This window comes from Microtus pennsylvanicus, chromosome 1, assembly GCF_037038515.1.
Source record: "Microtus pennsylvanicus isolate mMicPen1 chromosome 1, mMicPen1.hap1, whole genome shotgun sequence".
In the NCBI taxonomy this organism is placed as follows: domain Eukaryota; kingdom Metazoa; phylum Chordata; class Mammalia; order Rodentia; family Cricetidae; genus Microtus; species Microtus pennsylvanicus.
The window spans coordinates 198359991-198378084 of record NC_134579.1 but is presented as its reverse complement, the minus strand read 5'-3'; the positions used below and the strand labels follow the sequence as shown (position 1 = coordinate 198378084).

The 18094-nt window shown below is 43.4% G+C and overlaps 1 protein-coding gene across 2 annotated transcripts in view; it reads right to left on the bottom strand.

Moving 5' to 3' along the window:
- Nucleotides 1-18094, bottom strand: part of Aig1 (androgen induced 1) — a 229034-nt gene that overhangs the window by 26835 nt on the left and 184105 nt on the right. For both annotated transcript variants that reach the window (XM_075948670.1, XM_075948681.1), the window contains exon 4: nt 14552-14667. In XM_075948670.1, coding sequence (XP_075804785.1) covers nt 14552-14667 — 116 coding nt within the window. The remainder of the gene's footprint in view (nt 1-14551; nt 14668-18094) is intronic.

The window sequence follows — 18094 nt, the reverse complement described above, 5'->3', positions numbered from 1 at the left end:
AGCTTTTGACAGTACACACTATCCCTTTGTTCCACTTATTACTGACTTTGACTGAGCAAACGTCTTCCAGACAGCAGGCATTTCCCCAGGCCATGTGGCTAATGGCGGGGAGTACCATAGCTCTTGTGCATAAGATTACAGGCTGGCTGTGGTGTAGGTAGGTGTGTGGGCAGATCAAAGCTGTGTCACTGGAGATGCTGTGAGTCCTTGGAAGGGGAACCACAGGTGAGTCACAATGTCAGATAAGATTTCTTGGAGTACGCAATATCTAATCTGAAACTCAGAGATAGATTAAGAACGACGGGAAGGGCCAGAAAAAAATAGTTCAGGTGGAGAGAGGAACATAACGTGTCTCAGAGGTGAGTTCATGGAGCTTCAAGTCATTTAGCAGCACTGGTATGTAGAGCTTTGAAGAGGAGGCAGACAGAACCTCTTACACTGTGTTCTCCAAAGTTCAGCCAGGAACTTCCCATGTTCTGAGATCACCCTGTTTCTCTCCTGTTTTTCCATCAGTTCCTTCTCTTTTTATAACTTGTGTTTTTGACACTTTTAAAGTTCTACCTCTATCCCCACCCCCACCCCAAATTCTAACAAGAGAGTTGTCCAACAATTAAGCAATGTAAAAGCAAAATACGGTATTTCAGACTGGGGTGACAGCTAAGTACTATAGTCAGCCTGCATAGAGTACTTATGCATAAGAACTTAGTCCCTCAGAACTCACACTTCAGTTTCTTAGTGTCTTAGTTAATGTTGTCTCCTCATTCATCTCTGCATTTAACAAAGGCTCTAAGTGACACATTCTGGTAGAATATGGTTCTCAACCTTTGGGTCACAACTGCTTTGGGGGTGGCATATCATATATTTGCATTGCAATACAATTCCTAACAGTAGTAACATAACAGCTATGAAATGGCAACAAAATAATTTTTATGGTTGGGGGTCACCACAACATGAGGAACTGTATTATAAAGGGTTACAGCATTAGGAAGACTGAGAACCACTGTGTTAGAAGGCCAGGCTACAGCAACAAACAGAAAAGGCATAGTCCTTACATTCAGAACACTGCTGTTTGGAAGGACGGAAGACACTTACGGGTCAAATCCAACAAGCGAATGGGAAGAGGAAACTCAGACGTAAGACAGATGAGAAACTGGGAGTTTTCTTGGAAGACATGATGGTAAGAATGGTAGCTAAGTAGGTCAGGGGGTAGGACTGGGAACAGAGTGATGGCTGAGAAGAAAATTGTGGAAAGCATGTGATGTCTTCAGGGAAGAAAGAACATGGCGTGTTTATCAGATGGTTCACCAGAGCCACAGAAAGAGCATGGCCTGTGTATCAGATGGCTGACCAGAGCCACAGAAAGAGCGTGGCCTGTGTATCAGATGACTCACCAGAGCCACAGAAAGAGCGTGGCCTGTGTATCAGATGGCTCACCAGAGCCACAGAAAGAGCGTGGCCTGTGTATCAGATGACTCACCAGAGCCACAGAAAGAGCATGGCCTGTGTATCAGGTGGCTCACCAGAGCCACAGAAAGAGCGTGGCCTGTGTATTAGATGACTTACCAGAGCCACAGAAAGAGCGTGGCCTGTGTATCAGATGGCTCACCAAAGCCACAGAAAGAGCGTGGCCTGTGTATTAGATGACTTACCAGAGCCACAGAAAGAGCGTGGCCTGTGTATCAGATGACTTACCAGAGCCACAGAAAGAGCGTGGCCTGTGTATCAGATGACTCACCAGAGCCACAGAAAGAGCGTGGCCTGTGTATCAGATGGCTCACCAGAGCCACAGAAAGAGCGTGGCCTGTGTATCAGATGGCTCACCAGAGCCACAGAAAGAGCGTGGCCTGTGTATCAGATGACTCACCAGAGCCACAGAAAGAGCGCGGCCTAGTGTATCAGATGGCTCACCAGAGCCACAGAAAGAGCGTGGCATGTGTATTAGATGACTCACCAGAGCCACAGAAAGAGCGTGGCCTGTGTATTAGATGGCTCACCAGAGCCACAGAAAGAGCGTGGCCTGTGTATCAGATGGCTCACCAGAGCCACAGAAAGAGCGTGGCCTGTGTATTAGATGGCTCACCAGAGCCACAGAAAGAGCACGGAATGTGTATCAGGTGGCTCACCAGAGCCACAGAAAGAGTGTGGCCTGTGTATTAGATGGCTCACCAGAGCCACAGAAAGAGCATGGCCTGTGTATCAGATGGCTCACCAGAGCCACAGAAAGAGCGTGGCCTGTGTATTAGATGGCTCACCAGAGCCACAGAGAGAGCATGGCCTGTGTATCAGATGGCTCACCAGAGCCACAGAAAGAGTGTGGCCTAGTGTATCAGATGGCTCACCAGAGCCACAGAAAGAGTGTGGCCTAGTGTATCAGATGGCTCACCAGAGCCACAGAAAGAGTGTGGCCTGTGTATCAGATGGCTCACCAGAGCCACAGAAAGAGCGTGGCATGTTTATCAGATGGCTCACCAAAGCCACAGAGAGTAATTTGTTTGGGAGGAACTGGCACACCGATTTAGGATCTGAAAAGTCCCATGTCCACTGTCTGGAAGCCAGTGTTCAGAAAAGCTAGTGGTATAGTTCTACCTAAGCCCATATCTCTAAGAATTAGAATTATAACTTCCAAGTCCACAGGCTCCAGAACGAGAAACTCTGATGGCGGAATAGGAGACAGATGTCTCAACCCAGGCAGAGACAGCAGGCTGCCCATCTCATACCATACTTCCAGGCTTTCTGAAGACTGGGTGATGCCCACCTTTGTGGATGAGTCTGATATCTATCAGTAGATTCACATGCCAACCTCTTCCAAATTCACCCTCAGAGAAAGCTGAAGTAATGCGCCGACAACTATCTGGGTTTCTCTTAGCCCAGCGTGTCTGAGGGATGGAAAGAAGTTACGTGTGGCTGAAGGACAAAAAGCACGCGGATATGACAGCGTTAAGAGAGGAAGGGCCACCAATATGCAGAAGCTATGTTGTGTGGAGTCTCAGAAGATCTCATCTGCTTATTTCAGCAGGGAAAAGTTCTCTAGAGGCTCCTGGGGCTTCATTCCTGTTTACTATCTGACTGAACCCAGGATCCTGCGTGTGGATTGCACCATCGTTTCGGCTGGAGTCAGGGGCTAAATAGAAATGAAAAAGAAAGTTCAATCCTTTGAGTGGTTAAAAAGATTTCCTACAATAAAGGAACATTAATCTGAAATTGGAACTAATTTTAAGTATAAAGGTAAACTTGATAAGATGAATTTAACTCTGCCGAAACTATTATTTAATTTAGAGAAAGACTGAATTTTTTAATGTGTCCTGAATAATAGAGGATCTGTAGTGGTTTGAATCAGAATGACCCTCATAGGCTCACGTATTTGAATGCTTGGTACTCACTTGGTGAACATTTGGGAAGGATTAAGAACTGTGGCCTTATCAGAGAAGGTGTTTCGCTGGGGATGGACTTTGAGGTTTCGAAAGACCTAGTCAGCTCCCCCCCCCATGTCTCTCTCTCTCTCTCTCTCTTTCTCTCTCTCTCTCTCTCTCTCTCTCTCTCTCTGCCTCACCGTTCTGTCCCCAGCTCTCTGTCTGCTGCTTGTGGATCAACTGTATGCTCTCAGATACTGCTAGCACTGTGCCTGCCTGCTGCAATGTTCCCCACAATGATGGTCATAGATTCATCCTCTGAGACTGTAAGCAAGCCCCAGTCAAACGCTTCCTTTTAGAGGCTGCCTTGGTGATGCTGTGTCCACAGCAATGGAAAACTAGGACAGGGTCATCTTCCAGAGAGATAAGGTTTCCCTCAGACTTCACCACATCAAGACTGGAGATGAGCAGAGATACTAGAAATAATGGAACGGATACAACAAGGGCACTTCAAGAGGCCCATTAAGCAGGCCAGGACATGGCTTTTGAAACCTAGGAAGTTTCAAAAATGAAAAAAAGATGAACCTAGACCTACCTGGACATTTGCTCTTGTCATACAAATAAAGAAGAAGCAGTATACAAGAAAGGAGTTATTTTTCCTTAAAGTTTGTTCCGGGATGCGATAGGTTAACATCTGTGTTAACCTCATCTACCTGGATCCTGAAAGGCAAATAGCATGACTACACAATGTACTCAGTTTAAAGGTTTCTTTTTATTTTTTAATTTTTTCTCTTCAGATTTTTATTACAATTATTCATTTAGTGTGTATGCCTGTGTGTGTGCGTGTGTGTAGATGAGCACACACACTCATGTTTAGACACAAATGTGAGACAGGGCACACTTAAGAGAGCAGAGGATGTCTTGAAAACTAATGAAATGATTTAATTATATTGAACTCAATTTATATTAGTTAATCTCTGAAAAATTTATACACACATACAATGTGTCTTGGGCCTATCCATCCCCATAATCCCTCCCTCCAGTCCCTCCTAGATCCCCCAGCATATCTCCTGTCTCTTTCTCAACTTCATCATGAAAGAAAAAAGAAAGCACTAAGTTCAGCTAGTGCTGCTCACACGCACGTGTGTGCAATCTTCCACTAGGGCAGTGGTTCTCAAGCTGTGGATCACAACCCTGTTGGAGGTCAAAATTCTTCCACAGGGGTCACATATCAGAGATCCTGCAAATCAGACATTTGCATTATGATAAATAACAGCAGCAAAATTACAGTCATCAAGCATCAGTGAATTAATTTTATGGCTGGGGTCGCCATATGGAACTGTAGTGTATTAAAGGTTCGCAGCACTAGGAAGGCTGAGAGCCACTCCTTAGGGCATAGGCAACCTATAATGGCTGACCTCTTCCTCTCATTCAGTAGCCACCAACTGGAATTAGCTCCTCAGGTAGGGGTGGGGTATCCAGAACCCCATCCCCGTCCATACCAGAATTTTATTTTTCTTGTTCTTGTTCTTTTGGAGGTCCTATTCAGGTCACAAAAGCTGTATGTGTTCACGTGTGTGACTGTCAGGTCATCAAGCTTGAAAACATGTCCTTTCAGCCCTCTTGTTGGTTCAATAATTTTCTAAACTTTTAAGTGGATTTTTGGTTAAAATTTCATATATGTGGTGGGGAGCAAAGGGAAACCAAGGTTCATGTGTTTCTGACAGAGACTTGTCTTGAAGTGACAACTCTTTGGCTCACTGACAGCATCTCATGAGCTCCTCATCTCTCTAGGGAATAAACAGATCCAAACAGAGTCCTCATGACAATTCTTGGATTTCTCAAGAGGCTGACAAGAATTTATGAATGAATTGTCACCTTTTTCTTGCAATCTCCGAGCGGAGCTTAGAAATCAGCTCATCAAAACCACAGGATTCCATCTACTTCTTATCCAATGTTTTTCCAACCAGATGCCATGGGGCTAAGTCACTTACTGCTCTTGCAAAATGGTTTGTATTTGTACCTGCAAATTTATGCAATGTTTGAACTTATGTAAGATTTTTGTATATCATTCTCAGATTTTAGGGGTGACTTGCACATTTGCTTTTTCTATTTTCATGTGAAAATTTCACAGCCCAAGGATACGTCATCATGCAAAGAAAAACAAAAGTGGCAACAAAATGGAAATGTCCCCCCAAAACTTCCAACTAGGTAAAACAAACTGTTAGGGGTGTTTTAAGTAGGACTAGCATGACAAAATCTGAATTTTAAAAACAAACTTTCTTGCCAAAAAATGAAAAATGCATAGGAGGCTGTAGAAGGTTGTGAAGAAATTAGAGCAATGGGGAGTCGGGATGAAAGAATAGGGCCTGCAATAACTGGATGTTAACATGTAGAAGAATGAAAATAGATCAATATCTACTGCCATGTACAAAACAAATCCAAATGGATCAAAGACCTCAACATGAAGCCAGCCACACTGAACCCTCATAGAAGAGAAAGTGGGAGCACACTTGAACACAATGGCACAGGGAACCACTTCCTAAATATACCCCAGCAGCACAGACACTGAGAGCAACAATGAATAAATGGGACCTCCTGAAACTGAGAAGCTTCTGTAAAGCAAAGGACACAGACAACAAGACAAAACGGTAGCTTACAGCAGGGGAAAAGATCTTCATCAACCCCAGACAGAAATGGGTAACATAGGAAGGGGCTAACATACCCACTCATGCAGTCAGTCAACTACCAACCACTAGAAAACCCACTCAAGGAAGGATATTGTCATAAGACCGAAAAGAAAAAGAAAACAAAACAACCAAACAAACAAATAAAAAGAACTGAGACGATGGCTTGGTTGGTAAAGTGTTTGCTGAGCACACACGAGAGTTTGCTCTCCAGCATTTACACAAAAATATCTGGGCCTGGGGAAATTATCTGCAATCCCTGAGCTAGGGAGGAGGCTGGGGCAGGTGGACCCCTGGAGTTCCCTGGCCAGCCAATCCAGCTGGCTCCAGGAGTTCTAGCTCCAGTGAGAGAACCTCTCTCAGATACTGCGGGGGGGGGGGGTTCATTGAAGAAGAACCCCAATGTTAGCTTCTAATCTCCACTGATGGAGGTGGGCCTTGTATCTTATCTGTTGCTTTCATTGGTTAACTAATAAAGAAAACTGCTTGGCCTGATAGGACAGAAAATTAGGTAGGTGGAGTAGACAGACAGAATGCTGGGAGAAAGAAGCCGAGTCAGACAGTTGCCATGATTCTCATACTCCAGACAGATGCAGGTTAAGATCTTCCCTGGTAAGCCACCTCATGGGCTACACAGATTATTAGAAATGGGTTAGATCAATATGTAAGAGCTAGCCAATAAGAGGCTGGAACTAATGGGCCAGGCAGTGTTTAAAAGAATACAGTTTCTGTGTAATTATTTCAGGCAAAGCTAGCCTTGCAGGAGCCGGACAGGGGGAAGTGGCCTGCCGTTTCACACTCTTCTCCACTCTCACATTTACCTGTAAATACACACACACACACACACACACACACACACACGCACGCACGCACGCACACACACACACACACACACGCACGCACGCACACACGCACACACGCATCATTATTGGAGAGTACTGGGGTTCAATTTACACTGCTACAATTACCTAAGTGTCAATAGTTCTTAGCTCCCACATCTTTGGCTGTCCAGTGGTGACCTCCTCTCCTTTGTCAATAGGTCATCTTCCTTTCTCTGGACCTTGCAAAGTCTCATTCTTGTTCATCCTCAATGGAGCACCACATATGTTACTTCTGTGGGCAAGATTTACATGATCTTTTCATGACCCCCAGGTAGGTAAGGAAACCTTGTTTTTTTTATTTTCTTATATTCCTCAGAAGACCACCATCTTCTGAACAGAGCAAAAGCTTCTACAAACTGTTCACCTTCCCCATCTACCTACTGTCTAGTTTATGGGAAAGCAGTCAGTGCATGCTTGTTTGAGAAAGTTAATGAACTTTGCTCTATAGTATCATATCTAGATATTTCTGAATATGGAAGAATAAAACTAATATGATAATGCTTTTCTACCTCTAAAAATTATGAGGGAGAGACTCTTAACTGTATGTAGTTCGAGTTTTTATGGTGATTGGAGAACAAGTTTTGCATGTTTTTGTTGTTGTTTTTTTTTTTTTTTTTGTTTTTTGTCTTTTTGGTTCATTACCGCTTTACATTCCACTGAGTCTTGAAAGTGCATTTCGACTCCGGTGCAGCTTTCTGTTCTTCTGAACTGGTAACTTTATTTTCAGTTAGTTTTTATTTGGGGCCCCCAACACTGTTTAGTGCTATAAGAGAGGTGCCTGTCACCCACCGGGTTATTGCTGGCCATGGGCGCCATGTGGTGGGAGGGAGCCTGGGCAAGCCTGGAGCCACTGTAAAGGGACACACAGAAACCCTCACACGCAGCCCACCAGAGGACATGCTCTGAGATTTCAGGGTCTCTCATGGTCTCAGAAGCCCAGGACCTCACCTCCGGGAAGCTGGTAGGCTGTCAGTAAGTAAAATCCTCCTCTACTTGAAACATTTCCAGTGCTTAAACTGGATCACCTCCCGCATGGGCTGTCACTCCCACAGAGTGTGGCCTTCGGGGTTTCTTCTCGAAGTTTATGAGCTTCTGTTGGCAATTTAAGCAAATCAGGCAGGTGGGAAAAGAGACAATTGAGCTGAGATTCAATCTTAGAAAAATGGGTAGCAGGGACATTGTAGACACTTTATGTGGTTACTGTGGAGCAAAGTGTAAGACAGGTATGATAAATGTACATGTAATATATTCATTTCCATACCTGGCTTTCATTTAAAACTCACATACCATCACAATTTCTCTTATTAAGCTAATGTAAGAATATTTTCGACATCATTCTGACTGTTGTCATGTCTAAATATTATTGATACTTAAACCTGTAGACAAGGAGGCTCTTTATTTTCTTTAAGACTTCAGATCTTTTTTATTTTACTCTGGACAGTGAGGGGAGGGGCCTTTGAGGACAAATATTGAAGCAAAATCAAAACTCCATGACTCTAGCTAGTTTTCAAATCCCCGGATAGAAATTAATGAGACACCAATAATGCCCCACAGAGAAGCAGAACCAAACGTGTTCTCGGGAAACAAGACACCAAGGCTGGGGCCTGAATCATGAGCAGGACTTACAGAGACGAGGGCGGGACTCCTAGCCTGGGAGCGCAAAGCATGAGGCTTCTGAAGATGCCCGGGATGTACAGTGCCGGGCAACTGATGGCCTGTTCTCAATACCAGATGACTTCAGGATGCCCAGTGTGTTTCTGGCATGAATATCGGGTGGGCAATGACACTGGGGGAGAGGGATAAGGGTTTGTGGATGGGATAAGGAGATCAGGTATGGCCCGAGGTGGTTTTGTAACTGCTAAATGAGTAGATAATGGTCTAAGTTTAGGAGAGTTTCCGACCTGATGGTCTGGGATGGAGTTATTGCGGTCACAGGAGAGACAGGCTGACTTGGGGAGAATAAATGAGGTACTGGCACTGGTCTCTGAAGAACTCCAACACGGATGTTTGGGGAAGAGGGAGAACTCACCTGACCTGTGCCTCAATGAACACTCTGAGGGACCCTGAGCAAGCCACTTTCAGCTGTGACACCCTGGGTTGTCCAAAGAGGTTTCTTGTTAGAATATAAGGAAACAATGCTTTCTCAAGCAAGTGCTTGTGAAAAATGAGCAGATTGGAATAATGGGAAAGCAATGACATTCTCAAGTCCCAGGGGAGAGCTGAGCGCTGGAAATAACTTAATACATGAACCATAGGAACATTTCAGAAGAACGCTTTATGCTTTCCACATTCCTAATAAGCTGCAGAGACACAATCAGCATGAAGGAGGAGTAAGACCCATGAGAAGAACAGGGCACAAAATGAAAATAAAAAAGTTTGGGGATGAGAAAGAGATTCTGTAGGCATCCAGGATTTTTTTTTTTTTGCCTAGAGAGAATGCAAAACTTCCCTGTGGGTCCCTATGTCTTCATTAATCTTCACAACTCTGAGAGACAGATGCTTAGCTTTTTCCCATTTTATATGGGGAAAAATGAGGCCAAGAGAGGATCAAGGGTTTCCCCAAGATCCTAGGAAGAAGAGAGACAAACAGAGCATCTGAGACATATGTATACCAACGTCGGGATGAAGCCTAACTTCTGAGGAATGAAGAAACAGGTAAGGGAATTCAGTGACTCAGCATACTTAGAGAACAGAGAGGCCAAAGACAGCTACTGCATAGAGTTCCAGTCATATGGTGGCCAACGTATGTCAGTTTCTCTGGTTGCTGTGTGTGTGTGTGTTGTACATGTGTGTGGTGCATGCATGGCCAGGGCGATTTTTCAGGTGTCTTCCTTCCTCTATCAGTTTCCACCCCTTACTGCCCGGAGACAAGGTCACTCACTGAACCGGAAGCTCATCATTTTGGAGAGACAGGCTAGCCAGCAACCTCTCAGGAGCTACCTGTCTCTGCCTGTCAGTGTTAGGGTTTGAGGCAAGCAGGGCTATGCATAGCATTTCCCATGTGTGCTGCGAATTCAAACTCAAGTGCTCATAATTACAAAGCAAATGGCCCTTCTTACCCACTGAGTCATCGTCCCAGCCTGCCATTTTTCTGGTCTCATGGAAATCCTGACTAACTTCCTGACAGGGGCACCTAGGACCACAGGGAGACGTGGCTGCCTCCCTTGACCTCTGACTGCGGCAGCACACACACTCCCTTGCTCGCTCTTGCAAAATTTCTTGCCTGGAGGCTGCACTTGTCATTGGGCCACTGAGACATCTCAGTGCCAAGCTTTCCTCTGTGAAACCAGATTCCCATGAAGCTTACCCATCTGCAGGAGACGACTGGAAGAACAACGGCTGTCTCCGTTTGCCCCAGTCCCTCCCCGTTCAGGCAGGCTGTCCCATGGCTATCCTCCTCTCTCCTGCCATGTTCTTCTTGGCTCCTATGGGACAACTGAGGAAGGCTCCTAGATCAGATTCCCGCCTCAGCCCCACCATTTCTCAGGGGTCTCTCATGCTTGCCCTCAGTGAGTGCGTGGTGGTGCTTCCTTCTCAGAAGGCTCCACAGAACTCAAACTCAATTAGCAATGACACCCTTCCCGTTTCCCGGCTAGGCTGGGAGTGGAGAGTTGGGGAGATGGCAAAGAGAGTACTGGTGAAGAGTGGGCTGTTTGGTGAAGGGGGCAGAAGCGGAGTCCTTGACCACTCTTCCTCCTCAAGCCCCAGGAGAGGCATCTCGCTCCAGAATGGGAGGCACTTCCAATCCAAATCTTTGAGCTTGGGCCCAGTTCTGCAATACCAGAAAAAAAAAAAGACAACAACCCACCACCACCAATAAACTCAAATATTATGAAAGACATAAAAGTTAACAGGGAAGGCCATTATGGTGGAATAAACTGTTCAGGGTGGTCAGGAAAAAATGCAATCTTCTGATCAAAGAACAACTACATGTCGGCCATATTTGCTCAACTGGTGAGGAAGCAGCCTACTGAACAGGGCTTTCATGTGATCTAAAATTCTACTTTCTTTCTAATTTTTTTCTCATGTCTAAGAATATTATATTTTAGAGTACATTTTAATTTTTTGTCAAAAGATTTTCTGAGTTTGAAGACAATGCATATAAAAAGAAATGTGTTTGTTTTCAGCAAGAGCTTGAGAAAAATACAGAAAGGTGCCAATAAGAAAACAAGACATAATCCAGCATTCTGTGGTGAGATGAGTTTGGTGGGACATAGAATTCAGATCTGGAACCATTTGGGATTGGATCATAAAAGGGAAATCACACTGCATTCTGATTTTACTTTATTTTTTTTATGTTGGGAAGTTGTTTAATGAACCCATTTGGGATAATGAGATTTGGAATATGGAATCTGTCAAAAACCATCAGGGCTGTGAGACAATAAAAATGCTATTTTCATGTCCCTCAGAGTTGTTTTGGATTTCTACAGTGAAGCCAGTGTGAAGGAGGAAAGCGAATTACAGAGCGGGGAAGAACGGAAGGCCCTGACTAAGATTCTCAGACTCTCAAGAAGAAAACATTAGGCGCTTTTATTGCTCTTTGCTGCGATGCCTCTGAGAACTGACTGCAGCAGACAGGAAGTTTCTACTCTGAGGGCGGCCTTGTTCTAGGGCTCCGTTAAAGAACGGGGTCCCCTCAACCCCTGCGCATTCATACTGTCCTCGTCCATAATTTTAATCCAAGGAAGCTGGGATCCAAAGAGGTGAGGCAGGGGAGTGGGGTCCAATCCAGATAAGGGGCTTCATTCCTAGACTTGATGTTTTCTTCAGAAAAGCAAAACCTCCCATAATCTGTTCATCTACTAGACGACTCTTCACCCAGGAGGGGCAGCAGAGGGTTAATGGTGTGGACTCTGAGCCGTGTACCTGGGCTTGTACTAGTGTGTGGCAATAGGCTTGTAGTATGTCTTAGGCAAGCTAAATATCCTCTGTGAGCTTTCATTCCTTCTCTGAAAATGGGTAAGAAATGCCTATGCTGTAGAACTATTTGAAGGAACTAAAAGACTATCTGAATAAACACATATAGCAAGGTGTTCATCTCCGTGGCTCTGCTGAAGTCCCCTACTGCACGCTCGGCATCTTACAAAAGGGTACAGAGAAACGTGTAGGAGGTGATGGCAGCGGAGAGGTGTATAAGAAAGGAGTTGAGAACTCCTCAGAGATGGGCAGGAGGATGTTTGTGCCTCCAACATTTGAGCGACTGAGAGGGAAACTCAGGAGGCAGGCAGAAGTGCTCATGGGGTCTGGAGTGACCTTAGGAGGCTAAGCTTGGAGAAGACCCACATGGGGCTGAAAGATGTCCACACTCAGTGGTCCCAGCGAATAAAGGCATTGCTTCCTCACTTTCTCAACAATCCTATCCAAATCCAGGCGGAGACCAGAACAAGATGGAAAAGGAGACTTGGGAGATCGGAGAGCCAACGTACAAGAGTAGCCAGGCAGCCTGGCCGGCAGCCCTGAGGTGTAGTTAACTTGCCATTCCCAGCATTGTAAAGAAGACCCGCTTATTTTATAATTAGCACATGATAAGGAACGGCTTTTCCCATCTTGGCGTGAGGTTCTGGAATGTTCAGTCACAACACTGGTATGCTATCTGAAGATTTCATTTCCTGAATCTTTCACCGTTGTGTCACTGGTATGTTAGGCTCCGAGACAGTCTGGAAGGGAGCAAAAGCCAGTACCTTTTTGACAACAATTAAACCCTGGGATTTATACAATGTGACATGACTCGAGGGGCATTGTTTAGCTTTTGGCAGAGCTACGAATGCCTAGGGCAGAACACCAAAGGAAAAAAAGTCTCCTTTGAAAGCTCTCTCAGAACAAATCTGAGGGAATTTGCTGGTTAATGCAAGTACATGTCTAAACAAGTACTGGTTTGCTGAGGGAGTACATGGGGCTGGCAAGCCTCACTTGGCACGGAGCACACGAGTAATGCTTCATTCTAACGAGGGATCTTGGGGGTCTATAATGAGGACTGTGTGGTATTTCCCATGTGTCTCTTTGGAACGTGGGCTGATTGTATACCCAGCGGAAGAAAAGCCATCAGAAAGAACATAGTTCCTGAAACCTCCAGGCTCTGCAAGATCATTTCGCACCACATGAATAAATCCTCAGAAATACACCACAGCCCCCAGAGAGAGCTTCCTTGTCCCCCACATGAGCCCATGGAGCACAGTGATGGGCTTGTGGAAGAGTGTTGGGGAAGAGAGCTGACGTTTAGGCCAAGGCGGTTCCAGACAGCACCCCAGGATGACTGTGCATCTTCCATATTGATTCTTTGGAAAGTTAACAATCTTTGAATGCCAAGTTCATATTTACAAAGTACATACGTTCACTTCTAAGATACATGTTAACATGTCATCAGTGGGACAAACCTCTTCGACATTTTCTATGAGAGAAAGTCAATACTTCAGATTCTGGATAGGAAATTTAAAGAAAATAAACAAAGAAACAAAATAACGTATGAAGTAGGTGATTAGGAAAACAAACTTCTCAAATCTTCATGAATAGACTTTCTCTATCTAGTTGGTGGTCTGGCTGAAGGCAGAAGGGGTGAACTTTACTGCCTGCTTATTCTGAGGTCTGTACTCTGAATATTACTTATATCCAGCACTTATTATCTATTCCTGATGGTTAATGTTCTTTCTTCTCAGGTCTGGGATATTATGTCATAGTTTATGCGAAGCATGTAAAGTCTTATACTGACTACTTTCTTCGCGATCTCTAGGCTGGCTGGAGCAAATTGCTCCATGGAGACCATGTCTCCAGAAGAGTGTAGGATTTGAGCAGGATTATAAACCATCATGAGGTATTTGTAAGAATGTTGTCCAGAGCTCCAGACCTAAAAGAGGGGATGGTGACCCTAGAACCCAGGACAAGAAAAGTCCCAAGAGGTAGAGAAGCTTAGAGGAGGAATCCCCTCTTTTCTGTGTCAACATATCAAAGAGGACTTGGAATTAGAAAAAGAAATTTAAAAATTCTTTATCGTTAGATAAATGAGTTATCAAAGTGTTGAAACATGATAAAAACACAAGTTAACATGAAGCAAAAATTCTTATTGGGTAAGTTTGGCACCCCAAGCTTGGGTCTTGAGTGTGCCCAACAGATCACATGGTCATCTCTTGTGGTTTATTTACCTCGATATCCAAAACCAAGTAAGTTAAATGCATTCTACTTATAACAGATCATTTTTGAGTAGGTTTTAAGTAGGTCCATAAAAGTGGACATTTTCACTTACAGAGGTTGGTTATTTGTTTTCGCTTTGTGTTTGTTGCAGCCTCCGCTCCCCCAACAAAAGCAACAACAAAAACAAAATCCCCAGCAAAAGAAAAAGCCCTTAAGCTATAAAACTAGTGTCCAAGAAAAACATTTAGTTTGAAAACAAGTTGAAAAACATAGCCTTGGAAGGCACACTGCTTACATGGGATTGTTCAACAAATTCCTGCTGTGTGAGGTTTGGCATATATTTCTAAAAATATAAGCATCTGGGGAAACAAGACAAAGCCCAGGTCTTGGACCAAATGAGACACGCAGTGTGAATCTGTTAGTGATTATATCCATAATACAATATGTGCCCATATTTAGCAGCATAGAATCTAATAGAGTACGAACTCCCAGCAGGCATGGTCCTTACCATAATATATAGCTCACGGAGAAGGTGCATATGGCGGCGAGTCCGCTGCTCCTACTGGGATACTGATGGTGGGATGTCCTCATCTCGATTAATATAAAGGGTAAAACCGTCGTGTGCTGGAAAAGAACAGCGAAGACTAATCCTTATCATTGCCTCTTTACAGTAAATTCTCTCTACAGAACGAATGGTGTAAATTCCTCGGAAAGACCCATAACAGACAGCCGTGCATAGCTCCCCCATGAGAGAATGGATATAAAAACATGCACTGCAGCAACTGCTCCATTAGTATTCTTGTGCCTGTACCCAAAGTTTTGAAGCTTTATTTTATCCGATATTCACAGTGGGAAATTTTTATTACTTAAAAAGACATACAAAAAACCAAAAGGGGGATCAAAGAGAGAGAGAGAGAGAGAGAGAGAGAGAGAGAGAGAGAGAGAGAGAGAGAGAGAGAGAAACAGACAGTTAAAGATCTTCATGCTCAGCTCTCTCTCCATTTTATACAGTTCTGGGTGCCTTGCCTGCTCACAATTGAGACGGGTCTCCTCACACCAAATAGCATAATCAAGATAGCCACCCCCCTGTGTGCGCACGCCATAGGCATGTACAGAGGCTCATGTCCAGGTGACTCTAGATCCTGTCAAGGTGACAACGAGCACCAGCAGTCACAGTGTGTGTGCTAGCCTTTCTGTACAGAGTTAATACAGTTTTGTTTCGGGCCCACCACCGTGTTGTTGTTTAAGAATAGTTTAAAGTTGTATGTGTGTGTGTGTGCACGTGTGTGTATGTATACATATATATGTATGTATAAATATTACATTTTTCCTTTTTTATTGAAGATAGATTTTTTTCACTGATTACTTTTTCCCTTCTCTGCTTCTCCTGGTTCTTCCTCATCTCCCCTCCCATCTGGATCCACACCCGTCTTGTCTCTTGTTAGAACACAAACAGGCATCTAAGGGATAATAATGAAATATAACAAGATAAAACAAAGGAAATTGGAATAGGACAAGACAAACAAACAGAAGTAAAAGAATCCAAGAAAAGGCACAAGAAACACATACAGATACACTCACTCACACACTCGGGAATCCCATTTAAGTTCAAAACTAGAACCCACAACATATAAGTAAAACCTGTAGGATAATAAATAAATAAATACACAGAATGAAAATAACAGAAGCTCTGACACCATCTGTATGTATTTTATATAAATACAAAGTGTTTCCCTATGGTCTGTCTCTTAAACATCCTTACTGTTATTTCTCTTTCTTCATCCTGTATCCTTCCTTTCCCACATTCAGTTAAGTCCTGTCTGAGTTTTCTCCCTTTTCCTCTTCAAAACACTTATGATCTACTATTACCCTCTCCTAGAGTTCTTTCTCCAACCCCCTTCTCCCCACCGCCATTTTCTACTTTTCCAGCTTCTGTGGTTGCTCCAGATTATATATTTAAATTTACAGATTTGGAGCTGGGATCCACAGATAAGAGAACATAGAGTTTGTATTTCTGGCTCTGGGTTACCTCACTCAATACAGTACTTCCCAGTTCTACCCATTTACCGGCAAACTTGATGAGTATATTTTTCTTCACATCTGAAAAGAATTCTATTGTGCATTTGTACCCCATTTTCATTATGCATTCACCAGTTGCCAGAAATTTAGTCAGCTTCTATTTCCTGCATATTGTGAACAGAGCAGCAATGAACATGGTCAAACAGATCGCTGTAGTAGGATGCTGAGTTCTTCAGATATGTGCCAAGGCGAGGTATAATTCGGGCATATGATAGATCTGTTTTTAGTTTTTTGAGAATTCTCCACACAGCTTTTCACAGTGGTTGAACCAGCTTGCATTCCCAACCAACAACGAAGGAAGGTTACTCTTCCCCACATCCTCGCCAACATCTCTAGATAGTTGTTTTCTTTATCTTAGCCATTCTGACTGGGGTCGGATGAAATCCCAAAGTAGTTTTGATTTGCTTTTCTTGATTGCTAAGGCTGTTAAACGCTTTCAAAGATATTTTTCCTAATCATTTAAGAAATTCACTGTGTTTCATGATAAAGGTCCTAGATAGAATAGGCATGGAGAGAATGTGTTTCAATATAAAGGCTATGTATGACAAGCATCCCACATCATCCGAAACGGAGAAAAACTTGAAGCAATCTCATTAAAATCAGAAACTCGATGGGGCTGATTACTGTCCTTGGTCCCTTTGAACACACTGCTTGACATCCCTTCTAGAGCAGCTAGGTAGGAGGAGGAAGGCAAAGGGGTATAAATAGGAGAAGAAGTCAAATAATCTCTGTTTGCAGGGGACCTTGTCTAAAGTTCTATGAGAGAGCTTCTCGATGTAACTAGAACTTCCATCACAGTGGCCAGATACAAAACCAACTTACAAAACCCAGCAAGCTTTCTATTTACCGATGACGTGCAAGGTGAGAAAGAGGTCATGTAAACAGGACCCATGCATAACAGCCTCAACAACATCTAGGCGTAAACCTAACAATGACAGTGAAAGACCTCTCAGTGAAAACCTTAAATCTCTGAAGCAAGAAACCAGAAAAGACATTCCAGAATTTTTAATATGATCTTACTATATTGTTTGTGTGCTAATCTTACTATATTGTTTGTGTCCTGATCTTACTATATTGTCTGTGTCCTGATCTTACTATACTGTTTGTGAGCTGATCTTACTATATTGTTTGTGTCCTGATCTTACTATATTGTTTGTGTGCTGATCTTACTATATTGTTTGTGCTCTGATCTTACTATATTGTTTGTGCTCTGATCTTACTATATTGTTTGTGTGCTGATCTTACTATATTGTTTGTGTCCTGATCTTACTATATTGTTTGTGTTGTACTGATATTACTATATTATTTGCATATTCAAGGAAAAGGCAGGAAATAAAATGTCATGATTTTCAAGCTCTAGCATTTCAGCACAATGGGATCAGGTGGCAGGTTAACGACACATTGGGGATATCAAGATAAGTATTTTTGGGAAAGTTTCTGGCTCATATTTGTAAAGAAAATAGAAAGACGTGGTTTTGTAATAAGTATTAAAGTGCTGAACATTTCTGGCCTCAGCATGCTCTTCCACAGACCATCTATCTCTGAGTATCGATTAGTAGGAGTGTGACATTCCATGGGTGTAGGGTGCATGACTGCACAGACGGCTAGCTTTATATTTCATCGTTTATCTTCCCTATTGTTGTTATTTTGAAACAGAACATTCTGCTCTGTAGTGAACAAAAGGTGCTGTGTGCTAATGCAGAGATAGAATGCATTTTAGAGATGCATTTTACTGGTTTTTCCCTTTTAATTTAGTTACTTCAGATGACACTGACTGGAAATTTCACCAACAGTTTGAGATATCAGCCGTAATGTTACAGAATAAAAAACAAAATGCACATCTCATCAAATGTTACCCAGACAGAGATCTGCAAACTGTAATTTTACTCTGAGCACAAGGTTGACCCTGAAGGCTTGGGTGGGTTATAGGTTTGGGCTGGTTATTCATGAAGAAATTCCTGAACTCTACTTC